General features: G+C 36.1%; 1 protein-coding gene across 3 annotated transcripts in view; it reads right to left on the bottom strand.

Annotated features, from left to right (window-relative positions):
- Positions 1 to 20751, bottom strand: part of LOC124158812 (synergin gamma-like) — a 160745-nt gene that overhangs the window by 8252 nt on the left and 131742 nt on the right. For all 3 annotated transcript variants that reach the window (XM_046534148.1, XM_046534147.1, XM_046534149.1), the window contains 2 exons: positions 19148 to 19298; positions 12485 to 12633 (listed from right to left, as the gene is read on the bottom strand). In XM_046534148.1, the coding sequence (XP_046390104.1) occupies positions 12485 to 12633; positions 19148 to 19298 (300 nt within the window). The remainder of the gene's footprint in view (positions 1 to 12484; positions 12634 to 19147; positions 19299 to 20751) is intronic.

Here is a 20751-nt window from a genome sequence, read left to right as displayed (position 1 = left end):
TCAATAAATATAATAAAATTTAAGTATAATAAGAAAAAACTAACAGTTGATACTAAATGGTACTGGTAAGACTTACACCGATTAAACATATTTAATCCATTGGTATATTTTCATTGAAAGCTTTCAAACAACAAATGAGAAGATTAACTGGAGAGCAATATTGAATCATAACGGAAAAATTAATAGTTATTAAAAATACATTAATATATAACTATCTTAATATTATGTATTATAATTAGTTCATAATAGGCATATAGAACAACACATAAAAAAGCCAGTCTGCCCACAATGCATTGGGCTTTAAAAAAGTAAACAAGATTTACCATGTAATTAATAAAGGCAATGAGTAGAAGTAAATCACAATATAAATAAGGGGCAGCCAAGAGTAAGCCTAGCCAACTCATGATTTTCAGTTTTGTTTTGCAGAGAATCATACACCATGCTTTAATTCTAGTTAAATAGGAAAAGAGAAGAGGCACGAAAAATTATCCAAAGAATGGACGAAGGACTGCAATAGGATACAAATACAGCTACAAGCTGAGCATCCCAATGCCACAGAAAGCTAAAAGACCATCACAACCCATGTCACAGTATGCCAACCAACATCTCCTCTTACCTTCGCAGAATCTCCTATCTGGCATTCCCACATATGCTCACAAGAGGATAATGAGAGCAAGAGAAAGAGAGAAAGATAGACAAGAGAAGGAAGGCCACTTGAAAAATGCACCAAAGTAAAAACATCAATGTGGCTACAAGGAGACAATACAACTCAAATACTTACAACAAATGTGCCTTTAAACAACCTATCTGCATTGACCACCCAATGATTTCATACTTATTTCAAGAAAGAACAGGAAATGACAGCATAGTTTTTTTTTACATGATAGTAGCCTAAATCTTCAACTGAAAAAGATGTTCAGGAGAAGGATTGCAACAATAGGGAATTGAGAGAAATATACTTCCTTACAAAAAAGGCTATTCGGGCTTCCAGCCGGGTGGTCTCCCTCCATTCTGCCAACGTTTCGGAACACGAGTCCGGTTCCATCCTCAGGGCTAACGGTGAGTGGATGAAGTTTGCCAGCTTGTTTACTCTTCAGCTGGTTGTGAGGTCTACTGTGATTGGCGGGGAGGCAGCCAATCTTATTTTCTTAAGTGCCGGTTTCCATACATTACTTAGTGAATACCCGGTGTCACGGTTGAGGGTGTTAGTTGTCAGCCGGATCTCGATGGATTCCTTTACCAGTCTTTTCCATTAGCCCTGAGGATGGAACCTGACTCGTGTTCCGAAACGTCGGCAGAATGGAGGGAGACCACCCGGCTGGAAGCCCGAATAGCCTTTTTTGAACATATTCGCCGGGAAAGCATCAGATTTAACTTTACTTCCTTACAGTTTGATGATAAATAAAATCCTCATCAATATATTTGCCTTAGGACCCGATGGAATTTTTCAATTCATAACATCTTGGCTACATTGCATTAACTAGAGACATATTTGAAGCTCCAACAGATCTGTAGTACTCCCTAATAATGTGCTTCTTCATTTACTGGTGGATATAAAAATATGAAACTTTAAATGAAACTGTTTCGGCCTACTTTGCAAAATTAAATATCAAAATTTAAAAGAATAACATTTATTTCACATATAGTAAACCCATCCATGGATTAAAAAAGTTTTTCTAACCAGTGAAATTGACTTAGCAAATCACCTGACTAAAAATCTTGACTCAAAATAACTCACACCAACATAAATTAGTATAGAACAACAAGTTAAAAGGAAGAATGAAAAATAACTATACGTTCATTACGGAACAAATTACGTTACTCTGCTACTATTCGAGTATATGTCACTAACGATTTCATAGCACTGTATAAATAGGAGACTCGATGTGAAATCATGTGCTTCAGTACAAAGACATGAACACCAAATAAGGAGATTCAATGCAAAATAAACATTTGACCTGACCAAGATTAAATCTTAAATCTCCCTTTTCCCAGTCAGAAGTTCCGCAACATAGTCCACTATAATTTCAATAGTATGTCTTAAGGGATTTAACTGAACAAGGGTAAAGTGAAGCAAGTCCAAATAATGTTGCTGAAGGCATGTTCGATCATTGGAGAAATAAACCCTTCCTTGTTGTCTATGAAAACAGATGTTTTTAATGCACTGCAAAAACAAGTGACTCATTGTGCATTTACACACTGGGGCACAAAGATATAAAAGACCAAAGGAATATATTCCCCGCCAAAATATTAGAAATTTGAACTACTCAACTGGTATCACGCTTAACAGCACATCGGGAAGTCTGGGATCGAATTTCAGCAAGACCAAACGATTTCTTTTTCAGTGAATGAGAAAATTTTGTATACTATGAGAAAGTTACTAGCTGCTTCAGGGAATTTGTTTTGCATATCAGTGTCCTCATTTCACCAATTATTAATTACAATTTGATAAAGATGTCATTCCTTGGTTACAATTAGAAGTAACTACATATACACCAAGAGTTCTCCATAATATTTAAATAAGTAAAAACAGCAGCTTAGGATTGCATGAAGTAAATAAAGGAAGGCAGGGCACAAAACTTTATGCAAATCAGAGATACAAATCATAGATAGAGGAGAGATCATCTTTAGACTTGAATTCAGACTTGATGAAGTTCATTCATTATCTTTACAGGGTATAGTGGCTGGATTTTCTATCCTTCAACTACGGATTGAATCTTAATAATGACATCATCAGTCAATAGGTAATTCTTCTGCACGCCAAAATAGCAAATTTTAAATGCTAAATCATTCCCACCTGAGGGATATGAAAGAATGGCCACTAAACAATATCTGCCTAAATATAGCATAATATATAATATTCTGGCAGGAGAGATTAAATTCACCATGGTTACTCTTCTTCATTCATTGCAGTTTTACAAAGAATGATGACGTTCACATATGTTCAATTGAGTGACATTTTATAATGATCACCAATAATGCATATTAACACAACAGGTGCATCATCAGGTAAAAATATCAACAGCATCCTTGGATATCCCAAACTACTTCGTCAAACAACTACATTTACAGAGGAGCAACCCTAACCAAAGAAAGAATCCGTTTGTCTTGTAGCATTCAAACAATGCAATGGTGGTTGCCAACACACAAGGATAATGTTGAAAATTAGTCTGTCCACGTTTGACACTATTAGCCATTACAGAAAAAGTGACGCAAAGCAATACCACAATAACAAAAATTTTAAATAGATACAAACTGTAATTATAGTTCCAAAAGTTTATTATAGTAACTTTCTAATAACTTAATTTGCCAACAAATCTAACTTATCACTCATAAAATATACCATATAAACGCATGTAAGAGATACACCCCTCTCTTTTTTTACATTTTGAGCATCGAAATTTACAATTGAGCATACATTTTGAGCATCGAAACTAAAGAAAAAAATTTTTTGCGTCATTTTTTTATTCTACCGCACAGTGTTGCAGATGTATGCCTGGACTTTCAACAGTTGTCAAAATTTCCACTTTCAATACCAAAAATTTACGTGGCATTTTTCAGCTAAATTTACACATATGTATGGTGCTTAGAGATACGTAGGTATCCACTTGTAGTCTTAAACTTATGATGCTTACTAGGGATGGTCGGATCGGATAACTTGGATCCAAATATCCACAGATAATTTCCTTCCCCAAATACTACGGATCCAAATTCATTGAAGAAATTGAATATTCATACAAAATTTTAACCCTTTCACTGACGGATATTTCTCAACAAATATCACAAAAAATGTCATATTATTTTATTACGTTTTTTAATTATTTACAGGTAGATATTAAATAAAAAACATTCATTTGAGTGTTTTACGAAGTCATTTATTTTAAAATTTACTCTTATTATATCACTTTTTAAAGAATTTCATGTATTCCTGCATTTAAAATCAAGTAAAATATTTCACAATAAATATAGTCACAAAAATTACTATAAAAACGGACGATGGAGTTAGAAAAATATTAATATAAACTCCAATTTTGAAACGGTAAAATATTATATAAACTAAAAGTCTATTTTTGTGTGGTACACTTTGAAACACCCACATTACAGTCAGGGCAAAAATAGCGACTCTCCCTCCTCACCATTTTTCCGCGCGCATCTCGCTTTCGGGAGCACACTTCGGAGTTGGGTTTGACTTATTTTCCGTGGGTGGGATTATGTCTGGGAAATGCCTCTTGGTAATTCGGAGGGGATGGGCTTTTGCAGGTGGCCTACCTGCCTTAGGGGAGGGAACACTTGGGAAGTACAGTTCAATCATTTTATCTATTAGGTCCAGCCTGTATTGCAAATGTGTTTTATCACCACCTGTTTTTCGGCATAAAACATATGAATTCCATAAGCAAATTTCCATCAAATGAAAAAATAATTTTTAATAATATTTTTTCCCTCTTTTTCTTGGGATTGGATAGTCAGCCAAATGCTTATCTACCCTGTCAACACCCCGCATTGTCTCATTGTAATCGATGACTACCTTTGGTTTCATAACCACTGCCCCCCTTTTCTGCACCTCTCTCATTTCCCTATTGTGAACTGTAGAGAGTAATGTTACTTCCTTTTTGTCCTTCCAGGGAAGAACCAAAATTTTTCCTTTACGGAAAGCTGCCACATCTCATTTCTTCATTTTTTTCTTCTTCAGCCCCTCTGGTATCCCCTTTCGTGTTCTGCGCACAGTTCCATAAGTATCACAAGAATGAGAAACTAGTTCCTCGGCTAGTTGTGGAGAGGTATAAAAATTGTCTGTCGTGATGCAATACCCTTTTTCAAATAGTGGTTTCATCAGTGACAATACCACTTGGGAGGACATTGGCTTACTTTCAAAGTCTTTGTCAAGAGTAGTGCCTTTCCCGGTATAAATGATTGTTGACCAGACGTATCCAGTGCTGGACTCGCAGAGAACAAAAGTTTTTATGCCGAATCTAGCTCTTTGTACAGTAATTCGCAGAGGAAATAAATGTTAGCTGTGAACACTCCAAAAGACTCCGTAGAACTGACACTAGAATTTTATGGAATGGGAGTGTAAGTAACCCAAAACAGATAGTGGTAAAAGGACAGAGGCAAAGAAACCAAAACATGAGGGTCAGAGGCATTGGGAAGGGAAAAATGGTGAGAAAGAGTGTTTTGGGTCATGTGCGGCTGTAAAAAGGGAAAGTGGAGGGCAGTAGGGAAAAACGGATGAGGGTGCAGTGGTTGCATGAAAGGGAGATCGGAGGGGAGGAGGATGAAAAGGATGAAAGGGCGGCAGCGACAGTGCGTAGACAGTGCGTAAAAGGAAAGGCGGAGGGGAGAAAACAATGGATGAAGAGAAGGGATGGATAAACAAGGGGGTTGGGAGATAGAAAATATGCCTTCCCTGGAAGGGAGAAATTGCTGAATAGCCGAAGGTTCCATCTCAAATCTATGCACGGTCACAAATATTGACGAACTTACAGAAATGAAATAATAGTCAGTTGTATTTGTAGCTAAATAATAAACGGAAAACTAAAAAACAAAGATATAGTTGGTCATTATAAAGAAAAAAGACAATAAAACATCACTGAGCAAGTTGATTTTCGGTGCGAAGATTTTGACACCATATTGCTGGAAATGAACATTATCAGAAAGTTCTCGACTACTGTTACGTAGTTTACAGAAATGGCTTTCGAACACGCGACCTTTGGAATAGCAGCTTGGACGTAATTTATTTACGAGATCCCGTCGACTACACTAAAGAGTAAGTAATGATAGTTTTGCTTGGTAGTGTTTATAAAATGTTTCAAATCAATTTATTCACTGAATAAAGGTATTACAACATCCTTTCCGATAGCAAGATTCGAACGCGCGACCTTCAGAATAGCAAGACGGCACTTGTCTGCCGACTCACTTCGGCTGCTCCAGCGATTGATAAAAACTCTGTGAAAAGTCATCGCAGTTATTTATAAAGCGCATTGAATATGTTTCTATGTTCATTTATCACATCTCGACATACATTAGGTTTAGAAACATAAAAAATACGAGAAATAATAGATTTTTCCTCTCTTTTGGGCCTCGAAAAAATGTAGAAGTTTGCAGGATATCATGCATTGTGAAGACACGTATGCACTCTCGCGGCAAAACTACGTACTTCTAATAAGGGGACGAGATATCTCGTCCAGATCACGAAAGAAGAAGCGAACTTGACATAGGACGAGTTAACTCGGCCGCGTCAGTTTTTGCGCGTCTTCTTAGGACGAGATATCTCGTCCGAATCAGGGAAGGGGTTAAACCTATGCTTTCGTGAGTACAACGTTCCATAAGAGGGAGTAGAAAGAGTTCCAATCCTCTCTTTGCGTATGCCATTGCACTTCGATGCTTGTCCTACTCACGTACAATTTTGTTTAAGACTCTCGTGGGAGTATTGCAATAGAATTTTATCCGTGGAAAATTTTAAAGCAAAACACGACAGGCACATAGCATGAATCTTCCCAAGAGATTGAACAACAATCAGGGGAATCTCAGCACTGTAAGATAATAACCACAGCATAGATTTCACAAAACCACCCTTGGCCCTCCATCAACCCATACCTCTAGTGTGTTTTTCCTTTCTGAGACCACACAGACCATAAATCATTACCTTAGACAGAAAATATCAAGTTACTTAGGAACAAGTTTCATCCTTGAACCCATCTCTCCGACTGAAATTTTTCGGCCTACCAACTTCCATTCACCCAGTTTCTGGAGGCAAAATGCTAGGTGAGTCACCTACTGAGCCCGAAGATTCAAAAGAAGAGCCCGAATTCCAAATTAAGTAAAATGTTCTAGTGTTTTTCATGAAATCGTAAGATAAAAAAAGAAAATCCTACAGATCATCTCCCCAAGTACATATACTCTCACCCAAAAACGTAAAACCAAAGCACAATAATACTAGTCAAACTGAATACTTGGTGTCAAAAAGCGAATAAAAAATACCACATTCAGAAAGAAATAAACCACATGCAGGAGTAAACAAACATCTAAACTACTTGCACCTTGAACTAGTTCTACTTGATAAAAAAATCTCAAGCAAACAAAGTAAAATTGATAACTGCACTTTGTGCAAATATACATATGAACAACAAAGAGAATCTTTGATGTAAGGTACTTCAATTTATTAATACTGAATGTCTGCAACAAAAAATGCTCTTATGCATAACTGAGAAACCAAGTTTTCAGAAACTGAGTTTTTGGTAAAAGAACTATGAACATAAAATGGAAGCCAAATGGCAATGCCACTACATGAGTATCAATTGAATATATGTAAGTGCATAATAATACACGGTACTGGAATACACTAAATTGGTCATGAAAGTTGCCTCAGCACTGTTGAATCTGAAATTATAACTAATTATGAATACCTATATCATATCTGGTAGTCAATTAAGAGTAAAAGCCAAAAAGATTCGGAAAAGCAGGGCCTCTCATCCATTCAAAAATGATTGACTTTACTCATTTTTGGCGGAAACAACCTAGCTATCACGATGCACTTCAGAAATGGCCTTGAATGGAGGACATTGAAAATACATTTAATCCTCCTTTCAAGTCAATTTTGACCCACTACAGATCAGAAATCTACAGTGGTATGAATGAGAAAACTGGATAATTAGGTTTATTCATTAAGTTACAACGTAAATTATTTCCTGCTGCAAATGGCATCAGCTAGTTCATACACCTACATTCTCAATAAGGAAATGGGCAAATGGTTATGATCAAGTAGTTGCCATAATGGCAGCAAATAGTAAGTCTTCATTTAACACTGTTTCTTATTCCTGAAAATCTGAACATCGAATAAAAAGATACTAAACTAAGCATAAAATTCCACAGAAAACAATCTCAAATACAGAAAATAATTTCAAAATTTCACAGATATTGTTTAAACATCCTATCCTAGGGAAATTACAATGTTTGAAATCTCAATGGTAATTTAAAAATTACCTAATGATTTTGTCATTAAAAATAGCCGCGGTAATATGAATCCACGTCTATTTTGTCAGAATTAGTAACTGTCCCTCATTTGTTGTGGATGGCTATTACATAATCAGAGTTCAACATCACAAGCATTAGTCAAAATATTTTTTCATGGCGAGCTTCATCCTTTGGTGTATTTAATCACAAGCATTTTTAAGCCAGAAATAGGCACTAGTCATACATCTGAACAACAAACACTAGGGTATCAATTGGCAGCAAAATAGTGGGATCCAGTGGTACTAAATATTAAGGAACTACAAACTTTTGGTATCAGTGAACACACCTAAGCAAAGGCTACTATGTATAGTAGCAATGTATGTATTTGGAGATGATTCCTTATGAAGGGTACGATGACACACAAATTTATTATTGCTAGAATATGCATAAAAACTATTAACCTTACTTGGCAAGTTTAATATATCTTGTACACCCATACCTTGCCTAGTGCAAATTCAATTAGTGTAAGTTCATTCCTTGGGGAAACATCCCTACGCTGCTTAGCCTAATCAAATAACCTTAACACTCTCTTGATAGAACGTGAAATTGTGCAAAAAGCACACGAAATTACGTTCCTCTTACGCTATTACCAGAATTGCTTGCCTCAAATCTTATTCTTTGTTTATATATTCGTCGAAATCCATTGCTGTGCAATGGCCAAAAACATTACTCGTCATGCAGTTCGGATAGCCGACCTACCAAAGTAATTTATATCGTCTCTTTAATAGGGTGGTTTCCTATTATTTTTTATTGCCTAAATCGAAAGATTATTACTCCTGGAGTGTGCATTTCACGCTCTTAGATTTTCGAATGACGATATCCATTTTTCGCGATTAAATGAAAAGTGAAAATTTTCAAGCACGCGAAAATGCGACGGGTAAGTAGGAATGATGGGAAACGTCCGTGTGACGTATTTCTGGTTCCCGCAGCTGCCCTGTGAGGTGACCTTGAGGCGAGGCTTGAGCGCTCATAAGACGCAGGCTACTAGCAGGTAGCGATACGCTTAATTATGGATTATTACTATCTTATCAAATGACAGAAACTTTCCGACCTTAGACAATTTTAATAAGTGATTATTAAGAGATGTTTCTCTGAGCTCTGTGACTCATGCATGCATTGGTAACCTCAGACGATGTAAAACTCCTATCCTCTCGTGTAGAAACTAGGTCACTGTGACATCACATGGAGTGGAATCGCATGGATGCCAATCTGGCCTTTTTCAAATGCGGTTAAAATTGACCATTGCCATTCGTCTAAACTGGGATTTCTACAACCAAATAATTTGTATATTATGAAAACCTTAATGGAGGGTAACGAATAGCAATCAATGCATTTTGTTTTCTTTGATAAAGGAAACTACCCAATTGAATGACATTAGTTACTTTAGATAATTAATTAAGTTTGGAGCAAGTGGAAATGAGTTTGAGATGTAATTTTTGCCATCATAGGTTATCAGGCAAATTGACCTCCACACAAAGGGTCCACCTTCCTAAGACCGAGGGTCTTTAAGGTCATCAACATTCACGGAGTAAAAACATGCCACATAGTGGAGGCCGAGTTGTGTATGAATAGCATCGACATGTAAAAGGGCCCAAGAGAGAGTCTCAAGCACATCAGCTTCATTCCCTCCCAGCAATCGTAGGCCCTTTACGTCTCAGGAATACAGTGTGGCAGTTGTTCAGCTGCAAAGGGTGATTTTGATAGAGTCATGAGATGGGAAAACCAAGTCAACAACGGCAAAAAATTGGAATGCAGATAGAAAAAAAAAGAAGTTCTCAAGGAAAAACATAAACCTAGAAAAGAAATTGAAAGAGATCAATTGCTTTAAAAATGAAGAGCGTCAAAGTGATATTGTGAATAAGTTTAAGCTCATGACATCGACAGTTCACACTGACTAAAGATAAGGTTAAAACGTCAGTGACATTAGCCACACCAACTTCAGCCAAGAGGTCAACACGTACACATAGTTCATTGCTGGAAAAAAATGGAAAGACTTCTAATTACCTGGATTTATAAGAAACGGTCAAATGATGTTACTCTATCACAGCCAGTTATTTGTGCAAAAGCTATGGCTTTACTTGAATCTATAAAGATGAGGGTGGTGACTGCTCCGAGACATTTAGTGGAAGCTCCGCTTGGTTCCACAATTTTAAATAGAGAGCTTGTATTTTAGTGCTGCGATATGAGGTTAATCTGCAATTGCTGCGTTAGCACGCAGTCGCGGCCACATTTTCTGATGAACTCCAAGCTATGATTGAGAGTGGCTCCTTTCCCCATAATCTCTTTTTAATATTGACGAGACAGGATTGTTTTTGGAAGAGTAGGCTATCTCGATCATTCATTTTCAGGGAAGAAAAACCTGGGTCAGGTTTCAAGGTATTTCAAGTAAGGTCAGGTTTCACATTGCTGCTTGGCACTGATGCCTCGGGTGACTTCAAATCAAAGCCATTTATGATTCATTAAACTCCGCAAGCAAATGGTATTCAAAGTAGCCTTTGCCTATCATTTGGATGAGCAACAGATGAGTCTGGGTGACACAAGGATTGTTTTAGACTGGAGTGAAAATACTTCCACTGCTGGCAATGCATTATGAAGCCCTGAGAATGCATGAATTTTTCCTAGATATTATTATTATTATAATTAAAATTTGTTACAAGTAGGCATTTAGCCTGGTGGTAACATGTACATATGATGAAAAAAAAACAATAGAAAACACTGAAAAAAAACAATAGAAAAATTGAAAAAACAATAGAAAACATTTGAAAGAACAATAGAAAACATTATACAAAGCCCTTGGTCCCTACTTCTTCAGCCGCTTTTTAAAACTATGTAAATTTTTCGGGAAGGACTCAAATAGTTCTGCTGGTAGGTCGTTCCAGTCCCTTATGGTCCTATTTAAGAAGGAGAACTGCTTCGCATTTGTCCTTTGTGATTTGTATTGTATTTGTATTGTATTGTATTTGTATTAGCCCACCCGCACAAAAGGAGGGGATTTCAAAAGCATGAACGAATTTCTTTCAATAAGAAAAAATGTCTATGAATGCGTGCCTGCTACTTTAAAGAAATTTTGAACTAGAAATGTTTGTACAAATAAGGTTTTCTAAGGCTAATAATAGGAAAAATGGTTTATAGGAAATTCGATACCCAACACCTGTGCTACCAAGAACACATCCCAATCCTCCCAATGTTAAAATGGTCTCGCATAACACAAATTCGATTAGCACAAAGACCCCAAGGAACACATCCCTTGTGCTATGCAAGGCATGGGTGTATACTTATGGGATGCTCTTCTACATTTTATATTATGATCGCTCAATATTATCATATTTAGTTATATGTGACAGAGGCATGGTAAGTCTTTAGGTCAGAATGGTTCCAATTATGACCAACAAGTACAGAACTGACAAGATACCCAGTCAAGATCCCTTCAAGGCAAAGAGCCTTAGCAACCTAAAAATAAATTTAAATAATATGAAACTTAATTAACCTTTAGTTTGTTTAATGAAACAAAAAATATATAATTCACAAATATGAAGAAGCAGGAAAATTATAACACAGTAGTTACCAACTTGAAGCTTTCTAATGAGTAGCTTACAAATAGATTGTTAATAAAAGCTAATGTGGCGATAAACAAATTCATATAAGTAAAGAATGAAGGATGTAGCAATACAATTTAAGACGACATGCAGATGTTGTATCTTCAGGATGCAATAGCACGCCAGATAACTTTAATGACAAAAGATCCATAAAAGCATTTATTCAAACTGGCATATCCCATTAAATGCTGTTACCCCACTTAAGTAATAATAATATCAACATGAAGGACATTTTAAACTTAAATAAATTTTACGTACAATAACGATATCTTTATGGTGACTAAATAAAAACATTAAATAGACAAAGCAGTGACTTCTGTAGAAAATGAGGCTCAAAAGAAGGAATAAAGTAGGTACCTAATAGGTCAAGTTTGAATTAAGATTAGGGCAATTCATATTTTAATGGGGCCACAAGGGTATCTAGATTTCCCTTAATATCGTCATTTTTTTATATTATTTCACACCAGAGCTTACAATCAACACTATAATTATTGGGGCATAATCTAATATGAAATATGTGATGATATTAGGCTCAATGAAATGAATTATTCACAGAATGAAGTCAGATACTTGCGATATATTATATTCCATATCACAAATCAATTTTATAGCACCATGAAATTTGACATAAAGAAGGGTATGAAATTCATTCCTAGCCTAAAAGAAAAATATTTAGGCTTACATCATTTACTTCCAGAATGGCCCTTTTCAAAACTATGTCCACACATTCTAATTAGGAACCAATTAGGAAATCACACAAAAATATCACTACAATTATGAATTAGCTTCACATGATATAGGAGAACATTGCAATCAATCTACCAAGAGCAGGATTCAAAGCATTCCATAAAACAAACTGTTCAATAATAAACTCTCACCATGATTCCACTTTTCTCATAGAACGGCATAAGTCCTTCCCATACAGCCCCGATGTCATCCAGAAGACTGTCCAGCTGTGAATCTCTAAGGTCAAGCTGTTGGTATGAAGCTGCAATCCGTCTTGAGACCCAATAAACTTCCAGGAGATCTAAAAATTAGAAAAAAAATATTTCCAGTTAATTACATTCTTGATATTCCGATGAAATTATGGCTTAACTTATCAGCCATCAACACAGAAATCCATGGCTCGGAGCATTACAATCCATCATAAGAGGATATTCTGAATGCCGTTCTTCAAAATTTGACACTTATTGCTAGAGGCAAAGATTATCGGTGAATAAAAACTGTGAATTTCGTCATAAAAATCTGTCAGTCATTTCGGTTTAAAATTTCGTCATAAAATTGCAATTTCGTCATAAAAAAATACAGTTTCGTCATAAAAATTCACTCGTCACAAATATTCTTTTTTATCCCAAGAACAATAATTTCACCAATAAAAATGCTTATTAGCGTTTTAAATATATTTTTAGTGATAAAAACCTTGATAAAGAAGGGTCAAAGCAAATGCTAAAGGAATAAGTTAAGCAATTGTTAGATACACATACCATAAACACTCTTTTCTATGTATGTATGTATTTCAACCGCGTACCACTAGACAAATGCAGGAGTTGTATAGATTGGGAATATTTTTGATTGGTCTAAATTTCACTGTCTCATTGGCCTGCATGATGTAAAAAACTTATAGTTTTTACTTAACACATTGATAACAAAAGTCTTTAAGGTCTTACACAAAAAATATAATAGCAACACATGCAAGTATGTGTTTATCTAATATCTATAATTTTTTTTAATATGCCCTCTGAAATTATTCACACTCTGGAATTAAAAATTGGCTGTATCCTTCTTTTACTGGAATTGAGATCCATTGGTCAAACTTGACTTTAATTCTACATTTTTTGGAAGTTTAGTGGTCTTTTATTTATATTTCCATGCATAGAAAATCCTCTTTCTGCATCTATATTTGCCACAGGTATCCACAGGGTTTTCACACAATTTTCTACAAAATGGGGAAAAATCATCTTACAGGGCAAGAATTAGTGGAAGTACTGACAATGCTTTTCCTTCTTCCTGAACTGATCTAACAGAATCCTTCAAAGCAGAATAGCCAAAAAGTTCTTGAGTTTCTGTTCATGATTATTAGAGGACATTAGCAACAATTGTGCTTAAGTCCTTCACATCAGTTGTCAATATACACCTTGAGTTAAATAATCTTCCCATGGCTGTGATAATGTTCCTCCCTGGGTCACTATACAAGGAATGACAACTTGATATTAGTCTTTATCCTATTTGCTTCAGGACCTCACACATGGGAAGTTTCACAGATTTTTTGAGACTATTAAGTGAAGATTCATTTTCTTTTCCAAACTGTGCATTGATGACTAGGGTAAAGGAGTTCTATACATTAAGGTTGAGTCGGTTCTTAAATTTTTTCGGTTCTCGGTACCGTTCTGGTTCTCCCCCATCAGTTCTCGATACTCGGTTCCAAGGATGAACTCTATTTAAATTTGCCATTAATTCAGGTAATTAAACAACCACAAGAAGTGAATGAAAATAATTTCACGAAAGATGCTAATTAGCAGGAAAGCTCTGTAAAAAAACTCAAGATCGCCTCCATAATTTTATTTACCAAGTAGAAAAGTTAAATAACACATTGTTAAGAATGCATGATCGACCAATATGTCTCATTACATCAGGCAGCCACTGGTTCTTTCTCCAGGTTTTTTTTGTAACTTCTAAGTCAGATTAAAATACATTCTGTCATGTAACTAGCTTAAATTGTTACTTTAATTGACAACTGATTTGCATGCTTCACTATCACAGTTCTTATAACCTCAACAAAAAAACTGCTCAACACGCCGGTACAGCGACAACATTCACAAACTTAGCGGCCATGAATTAACGCAAAATTGTAATGCGGGGTTGCATTCTGCAGGATAATCACACTTCTCGACGCCTTGCATAGGTTTATCAACTTACGAATAGGCTCTCGAAACGCATCTTGCTCGTATATCGCAGAATTGCTGTATATACACATGAATCAATCTTAACACCACTCTCAGACGAAACGATTTTCCGCTGGTGCCGTTCATGGCACAGTTGCAGAAAGTCGTTTCGTCTAAAAGCCGCCCGAATTTCACGTGAGCGGCGGCCGGTGAAAAGTCGTTTCGTCTGAAAGCGGCCTCAACGTAGCATAGCATATATTTCACCCCGTAGAAGGAGCATCGCCGGGCCGTATTGAAATGGGCGCCTTGCCGTCAACGCAACGGTGTGATTCGACTCGTTTGAAGACATCCATAGACCTATACTAAGTTGAAAGAACGTCACCGTGCCGTGGTCGGCGGCAGGCGAAATGCCAGCTTGTTTGAAAGGGGCCTCTGTGGCAGCGGTTACAGAATGTTACAATGTTGGCGAGAGCGACAAATTGACGACCCCTTAAATGCGCGTGCTAGGGAGCAACTCTCAAAAGAAGAAAAAACATTGACGCCATGCAATCGGAAAGTAATATATGTATGCATTTTCAAATCTTTTTTTTCTTCACTTTTTGGCCTTGAATACGCTGCGAACCATTTCGGATTTGGGCGCCAAATTCCACCAACTTTATGCGATCGGTTCTTGATACCGGTTTTTTAAGAAAACTTAAAGTAACGGGGTATTTTTTTACCGGCAACGGTGGAAAATATAGCGCCAAATTCGCAGAAAAAGTGCTTAAACGCGAAATTTCGTGGAACCAAGTGAATTTCGCGCAACCTTGGAAATTTCGCGTTTCGCGAAAATTCGGTGCCCCTACTTATTGCATCAAATTTTGAAGAACAGCATTCAGAAGATCCCCTGAGGATGAACAGCAAGTCGCTCCTTGAAACGTCGGGAGACATGGAGAACATCAACCAGTGGAAAACCAGAGAAACTTTTCTGCACCAGATACGCCTGGAAAACCTAAGATCATAATAAATCTGTTACAAGAGCTCCCACTCAAGCTGACTTTTAACTAAAACAAATAGACATACAGTACTATCTCCATTAACAAATTCAACAGATCTGTGAAAATGGTGAATTCACTAGAGTGGGTTCAGTAAATGGATGGTTTTCGGGTTCCACTACCATAGGATGAGACACGAGTGCAAGTAGGCTGAAGACATAAGTTACGAATGCAGCAGCTGCAGTGGACTCCTATTGGAATGTTTTTTGACTGGCAAAAAATGCAAACAACGGAAACAAATAAACTATGCCCATAACATATAAAACCCCCTCCATGACTTATTGACTGGTGTAAACTTCGTAATCGGGAGTTTTGAAAATATTGAGATTATCAAGAGGTTTTCCTTTGTGCATTACATAAGGGAAGGACCTGAAACTTGGGATATGACTTATATGGAGGTTATCATGCAACTTTGCAGCATGGAGGTTTGTTGAAAAGGGGTTTTACTCGACATACATACATGGATGTTACAAAATAAATGATAATGCCAAATTGCTTCACAGAGACCAAAGTTCTTCATAGGTTATATGAGGTTCCAATAGCAGCCACGTTAGCTATGGTAAAACAACAGTGACCTCATGACAACCTTTTATGACACAAAGAAGAGTATATGAAGATAACTTGTCCAATGATATTCGGACAAAATTCAATGGAAGTTCATTCGTAACATAGATTCGACTACAAATGGGTTCTGCCAAATAACCTCATCTTCCCCCTTAATGTCAGTTAGAAGCTTGCCATACAAATGAAATAAAGTGCTGATTTACGCGAGATGCTAGATACATTTGTGAAATAATATCAACACTGCAATAGTCCATTTTTGAACTCCTAGACTTTAATTTATTCATTTTTTATCACATAATTTATTTTGTTTTGTCCATTTTAATAGGTACATTTTGCATTTTCTGACAAATTAACACTAGGAATACCGGACTTGACACCCCCCCTAGAACTACCGAATGGAGTCATTTTGACTCCTACCTTATAATTGTTTATTTTTACTGTTTATGTCTGTTTTTATTGATAGATTGCATTAGTTTATCATTTTTTTAATAATTGCAATATTTCAGACGTCGTTTTAACAAAAAAAATATTTTTTTAAATGCGAAATTCGACGGTATTGCTTTGAAATTCTTTTTTCTTACATGTTCTGTTGTTTTAATAGAATTATAATGGAGGAATTGGATAAAACAGCAAACGTAGACTTTTCAACACATTTTATCATATTGTTTGAATGATCAAAAATATTACTTAGGCTACATGGTAGTTGGGAAGATAATTAACTAAAGCAAAAAAATGCAGTTGATACGCCACGCATTTGTTTAAGGTGCTTTAGAGTTCAAGCATTGTCGTTCATTTTCATTGCCCACACAAAGACTTTTGGCAGGTCTTACAATTCCCAACTGATAGATTATTTTTGCACTTTGGTTTTGCCTGGAAATAATTTTTTTGCAGAAACCCGTCAGAAGAATCTGCGGCATTGGACACGCAACGCTTTTATCTACATCTAACATGAGGATCAGCCAACTCTGTAACGAGCTTTTTCTAAATCGTCTTGCGCGAAATGTTTTAGGTAGTCTCATTGTACACTATCCATGAACACCTGCTAAGTCGGGAGTATTTTCCAACGAGTAGATAGGCTATCACTGAGTAGACGTTCTTGTGGTATATTTGTGATTTCATCTCTTTTGGTTCCTCTATTCTCTTTTATTTACCTTTCCCACAATGCTAGTACCCTGGATTTTTTGCTGTTCAGCGAGTTTGACTGAGGTAAAGTAATTATATACAGTAACATTTCGCCCTTTTTCAGAAATGGTTGCATTAGTTTCAGTACTGCTAAACGGCAATCTGAATGAAGTGAATTACCTTTTCCAACATAAGGGAAGATACATTTCCAACATTTGCAAGATATTTGCTCTCCTTGTCAACAGGTAGCCAATATTCATGGCCGTATTTGTCTGGATTAGAAGGAATGTACAGAGTGAAATATACCTAATTACACTGGGAAAAAGTTGTTCATCAACTATAATGTACGGACCAGGTTTGTAACAAGCAATGTAATTCTCTATGAATCTATCGTACACTATTGAAAAGAGGGCAAACTTGACAGTTTTGAGCCGCTGGAATCAATTAGATTTCTCATCAACTCTTAGACATTGCAAAATGTTAACAAACCTAGTCGTTCGTTGTAGAAAATGGTATTCCCCAGTCGTTTGACCAAATACTCTCAATAGAGTAATCATTTGTACCTAGTATTCCTCGGGCATAAAATATGGCTATACATGCAACTAGCTCCACATCGGAAAGTGTAAAATCTTCGTAATTTTGCCTGCGTGGTTCCACAATTGTACATCGCTTTATGTGAGTCAGTATAAACGAATCGATAAGTAATCGTATGTAATACCTTTTTTTGTAACTACCCATGAAAGGGAAAGTAAATGTAAATTACTGCTTATATTTCGCACGCGTTTTGTCTGAATCTTCAGACTCACTAGAAACGTTTTCAGGAATAAAATCCTCGACTTCGTCACAGCCGAAATGATCTTTTGTTTCGCGTTCCGATTCACCTTCCGGTATAGAATGCAACATAGATAGGACTTCTTCACGTTTTCGCCTACTTCTTCTAGCCATACTCCCAGTCAGGAAAAATGAAATCCTTGCTTCATAGGAGTTTTGCAGTCCACTCGAGAGTTCACTGGATTCACTAATGCAAAGGACAGCGCACGGTTTTCCTGTGCGGCACCCGGCAGCCAGCGCTGTCAGAGCCGAACGTGCTAGGACAGTAACTTTATTTCATTCTACTGATTTATTTTCCTGGTTCATCAGTATATCAATTTTTCTGGGGAATCGGTATATCAGAGATACTTTTTCATATTTGAAAATCAACTTCCACGCAGTCAAGGCTGAAATAAAAGTGCAATGCACAGTATTAGCGGGCGGCGGCAAAGGTGGGCGGCGAGAAGGAAGGGGTAACGGAGGAGGGACAGACACAACGGATTCTAAACACATGGATTTGAAAATGCTATGAATTGCATATTCACCACTTTATCGCAAGGTAAAATAATATCAGGACATTCACATAGTTTGTAGATCCAAACACATACCCGTAAAATAAGAAATGCTTTCAAAGTCTCGCAAATATGGGCCAAAAGGAAAATGATTGTATATTTAAGCCTTTGATTGATTTATATTAATTATTATTGACATAAGAAGAGATAAAAACTTGTATAAATATTACTATTTGGTGAAAAGACAAGCAAAATACATTAGGGAGTCAAAATGACTCCCTTTGGTAGTTAAAGGTAAATTTTGAAAAACGTGCACTATTTTATTTTCTAGAATTATTTTAATCGCACAGCCTTATTTTGTGTCGAAAATGAATAAAAGTCACGGAATTTCAGGCTGGAATTCGGAAAATTTTAGACAGGGCGGAGAAATAAAAATGGCGAGGAGTCAAAATGACTCCATCGGTAGTTCTAGTGTTAAATTTAATGGTTTTCAACGCTTTTTTGAGGGTCCCCAGAAAAATAAAAATGAAATTTTTACTGTATAAAACCAAAAATACAGGAAAAGTTAAATTACTCATATAGAATGTTGATTTGTATAAAACAAATCTCATGCTTACTAGAAAGGTAATCTTCGCCCTCCTCAGTTGAAACAACTTCCTCAATAACTTCTCCAGAGGAAATTGATGAGAATATCAGTAATGCAGACTGAAGAAGGGAAAGACAGCTTGCCAGGCATCTCCTCCATTCATATGCATGTTGACCAGCAGACTGAGAAAAAATGAAAGAGTAACACCCATAGTTGAAAATCTTATGGCACTAGATTTGTCACTGACATGGAGAACAGTATACAGATCAAACAATGAAAAATGTAACTGTCCCCACATAACAACACAATTAGGGGATATAAAACAGTAGAGAAATGTAATGGTGATTGCAGGGCTCACTCAAGTCAATGTGATAAAACATGTGGTGGAAAGGGAGAAGGGAATTCTACATGGTAAAAAAATTGGAGGAAAACAATCTATTGATAGGAGATAATAAACACAACTAGTGGCTCAATAATAAAGAAAAATATGTATATGAAAGACAGTAATGTGTAGAATAATATAAAAAAAGATTAGGAAAAGCAGGACAAGAATGAGTAAAATATCAGAGTAAATAGCAACAACATACATACATGTTTTAGGAATCCTGGAAACTGAAATAAAACAAAAATGTCATATACTCAAGGAAGTTGAATCAACAAATAATAATTAAAAAAAAAACCACCAGCCTACCTATATCCTGCACAGAAAAGATTGTAAAGTGTGCCAGAATTCTACATGGATGGTTTCTGTAGATGAATTATACTTTGGGATAGTAGCTAATGGATTAGGTAATCTGGGCATTTAACCTTAGGCCAAAGGGAAGCACTGGTTCAAGAACCCCTTGAGGCAGTGTGTGATAGGTGTCTCCATTGAGATTTCACTACTAAGATAATCAATTGCATTTCCTTTTTTTTAAGAAAAACTGAGATCTTAATTAAACAATAACATATTTCAATGATTTAAATTTAAGCAGAGTAACAAATAGGAGTTCATTTCTGCATCGTATTGACAAAAACTGACACACAATACATGATTATGGACGAAGTTCATCAGAGTGTTTATGTTCAGATGCAAGTAAATATAATGCCAAGAATGTTGTTATGCTAGGGCTGTTCTGAATTTTACACTAAAAATTATATTCTCAGTGAAATAGTGCATATCTTACGAAGTATTTATCAAATCTAACTTCATCTAACACCCGCTGTCATTGCTCTTTGCTGTCATAGTCACCTGGATTGGAAAGCTTAAATTGTCATCGCACATTAACTTGCAGATTTTATGAACAAGTATCACTAAATTAATCACTTCGTGCTATTTCAACAAATAATTTAAAGCATTGCGTATATTGATTGCCAATGTTGACAAAAGCTCTTTCAAAAAATCTCTGTGGCTATGTTCCAGTCCTAATGTTGTTAAGGGACATAATATAACTGCACACTGAAATACAACCAACACAATAAATTATGTGCATTGTAATATAGTTAACATGATGCACTGCATAATGTTTAGATAGGAAGTATATATAAAGTCATTATCTCCAAATAATGGCTATCATCAGAGTCTAGCACAGCAGTTGAAACTTACTGATTCTGTCTACTAACAAAGTATTGTTATTCATCGTTTTTATATTATGA

The sequence above is a fragment of the Ischnura elegans genome, chromosome 5, assembly GCF_921293095.1.
Source record: "Ischnura elegans chromosome 5, ioIscEleg1.1, whole genome shotgun sequence".
Taxonomy (NCBI): domain Eukaryota; kingdom Metazoa; phylum Arthropoda; class Insecta; order Odonata; family Coenagrionidae; genus Ischnura; species Ischnura elegans.
This window is presented reverse-complemented; position numbering and strand designations above follow the sequence as displayed.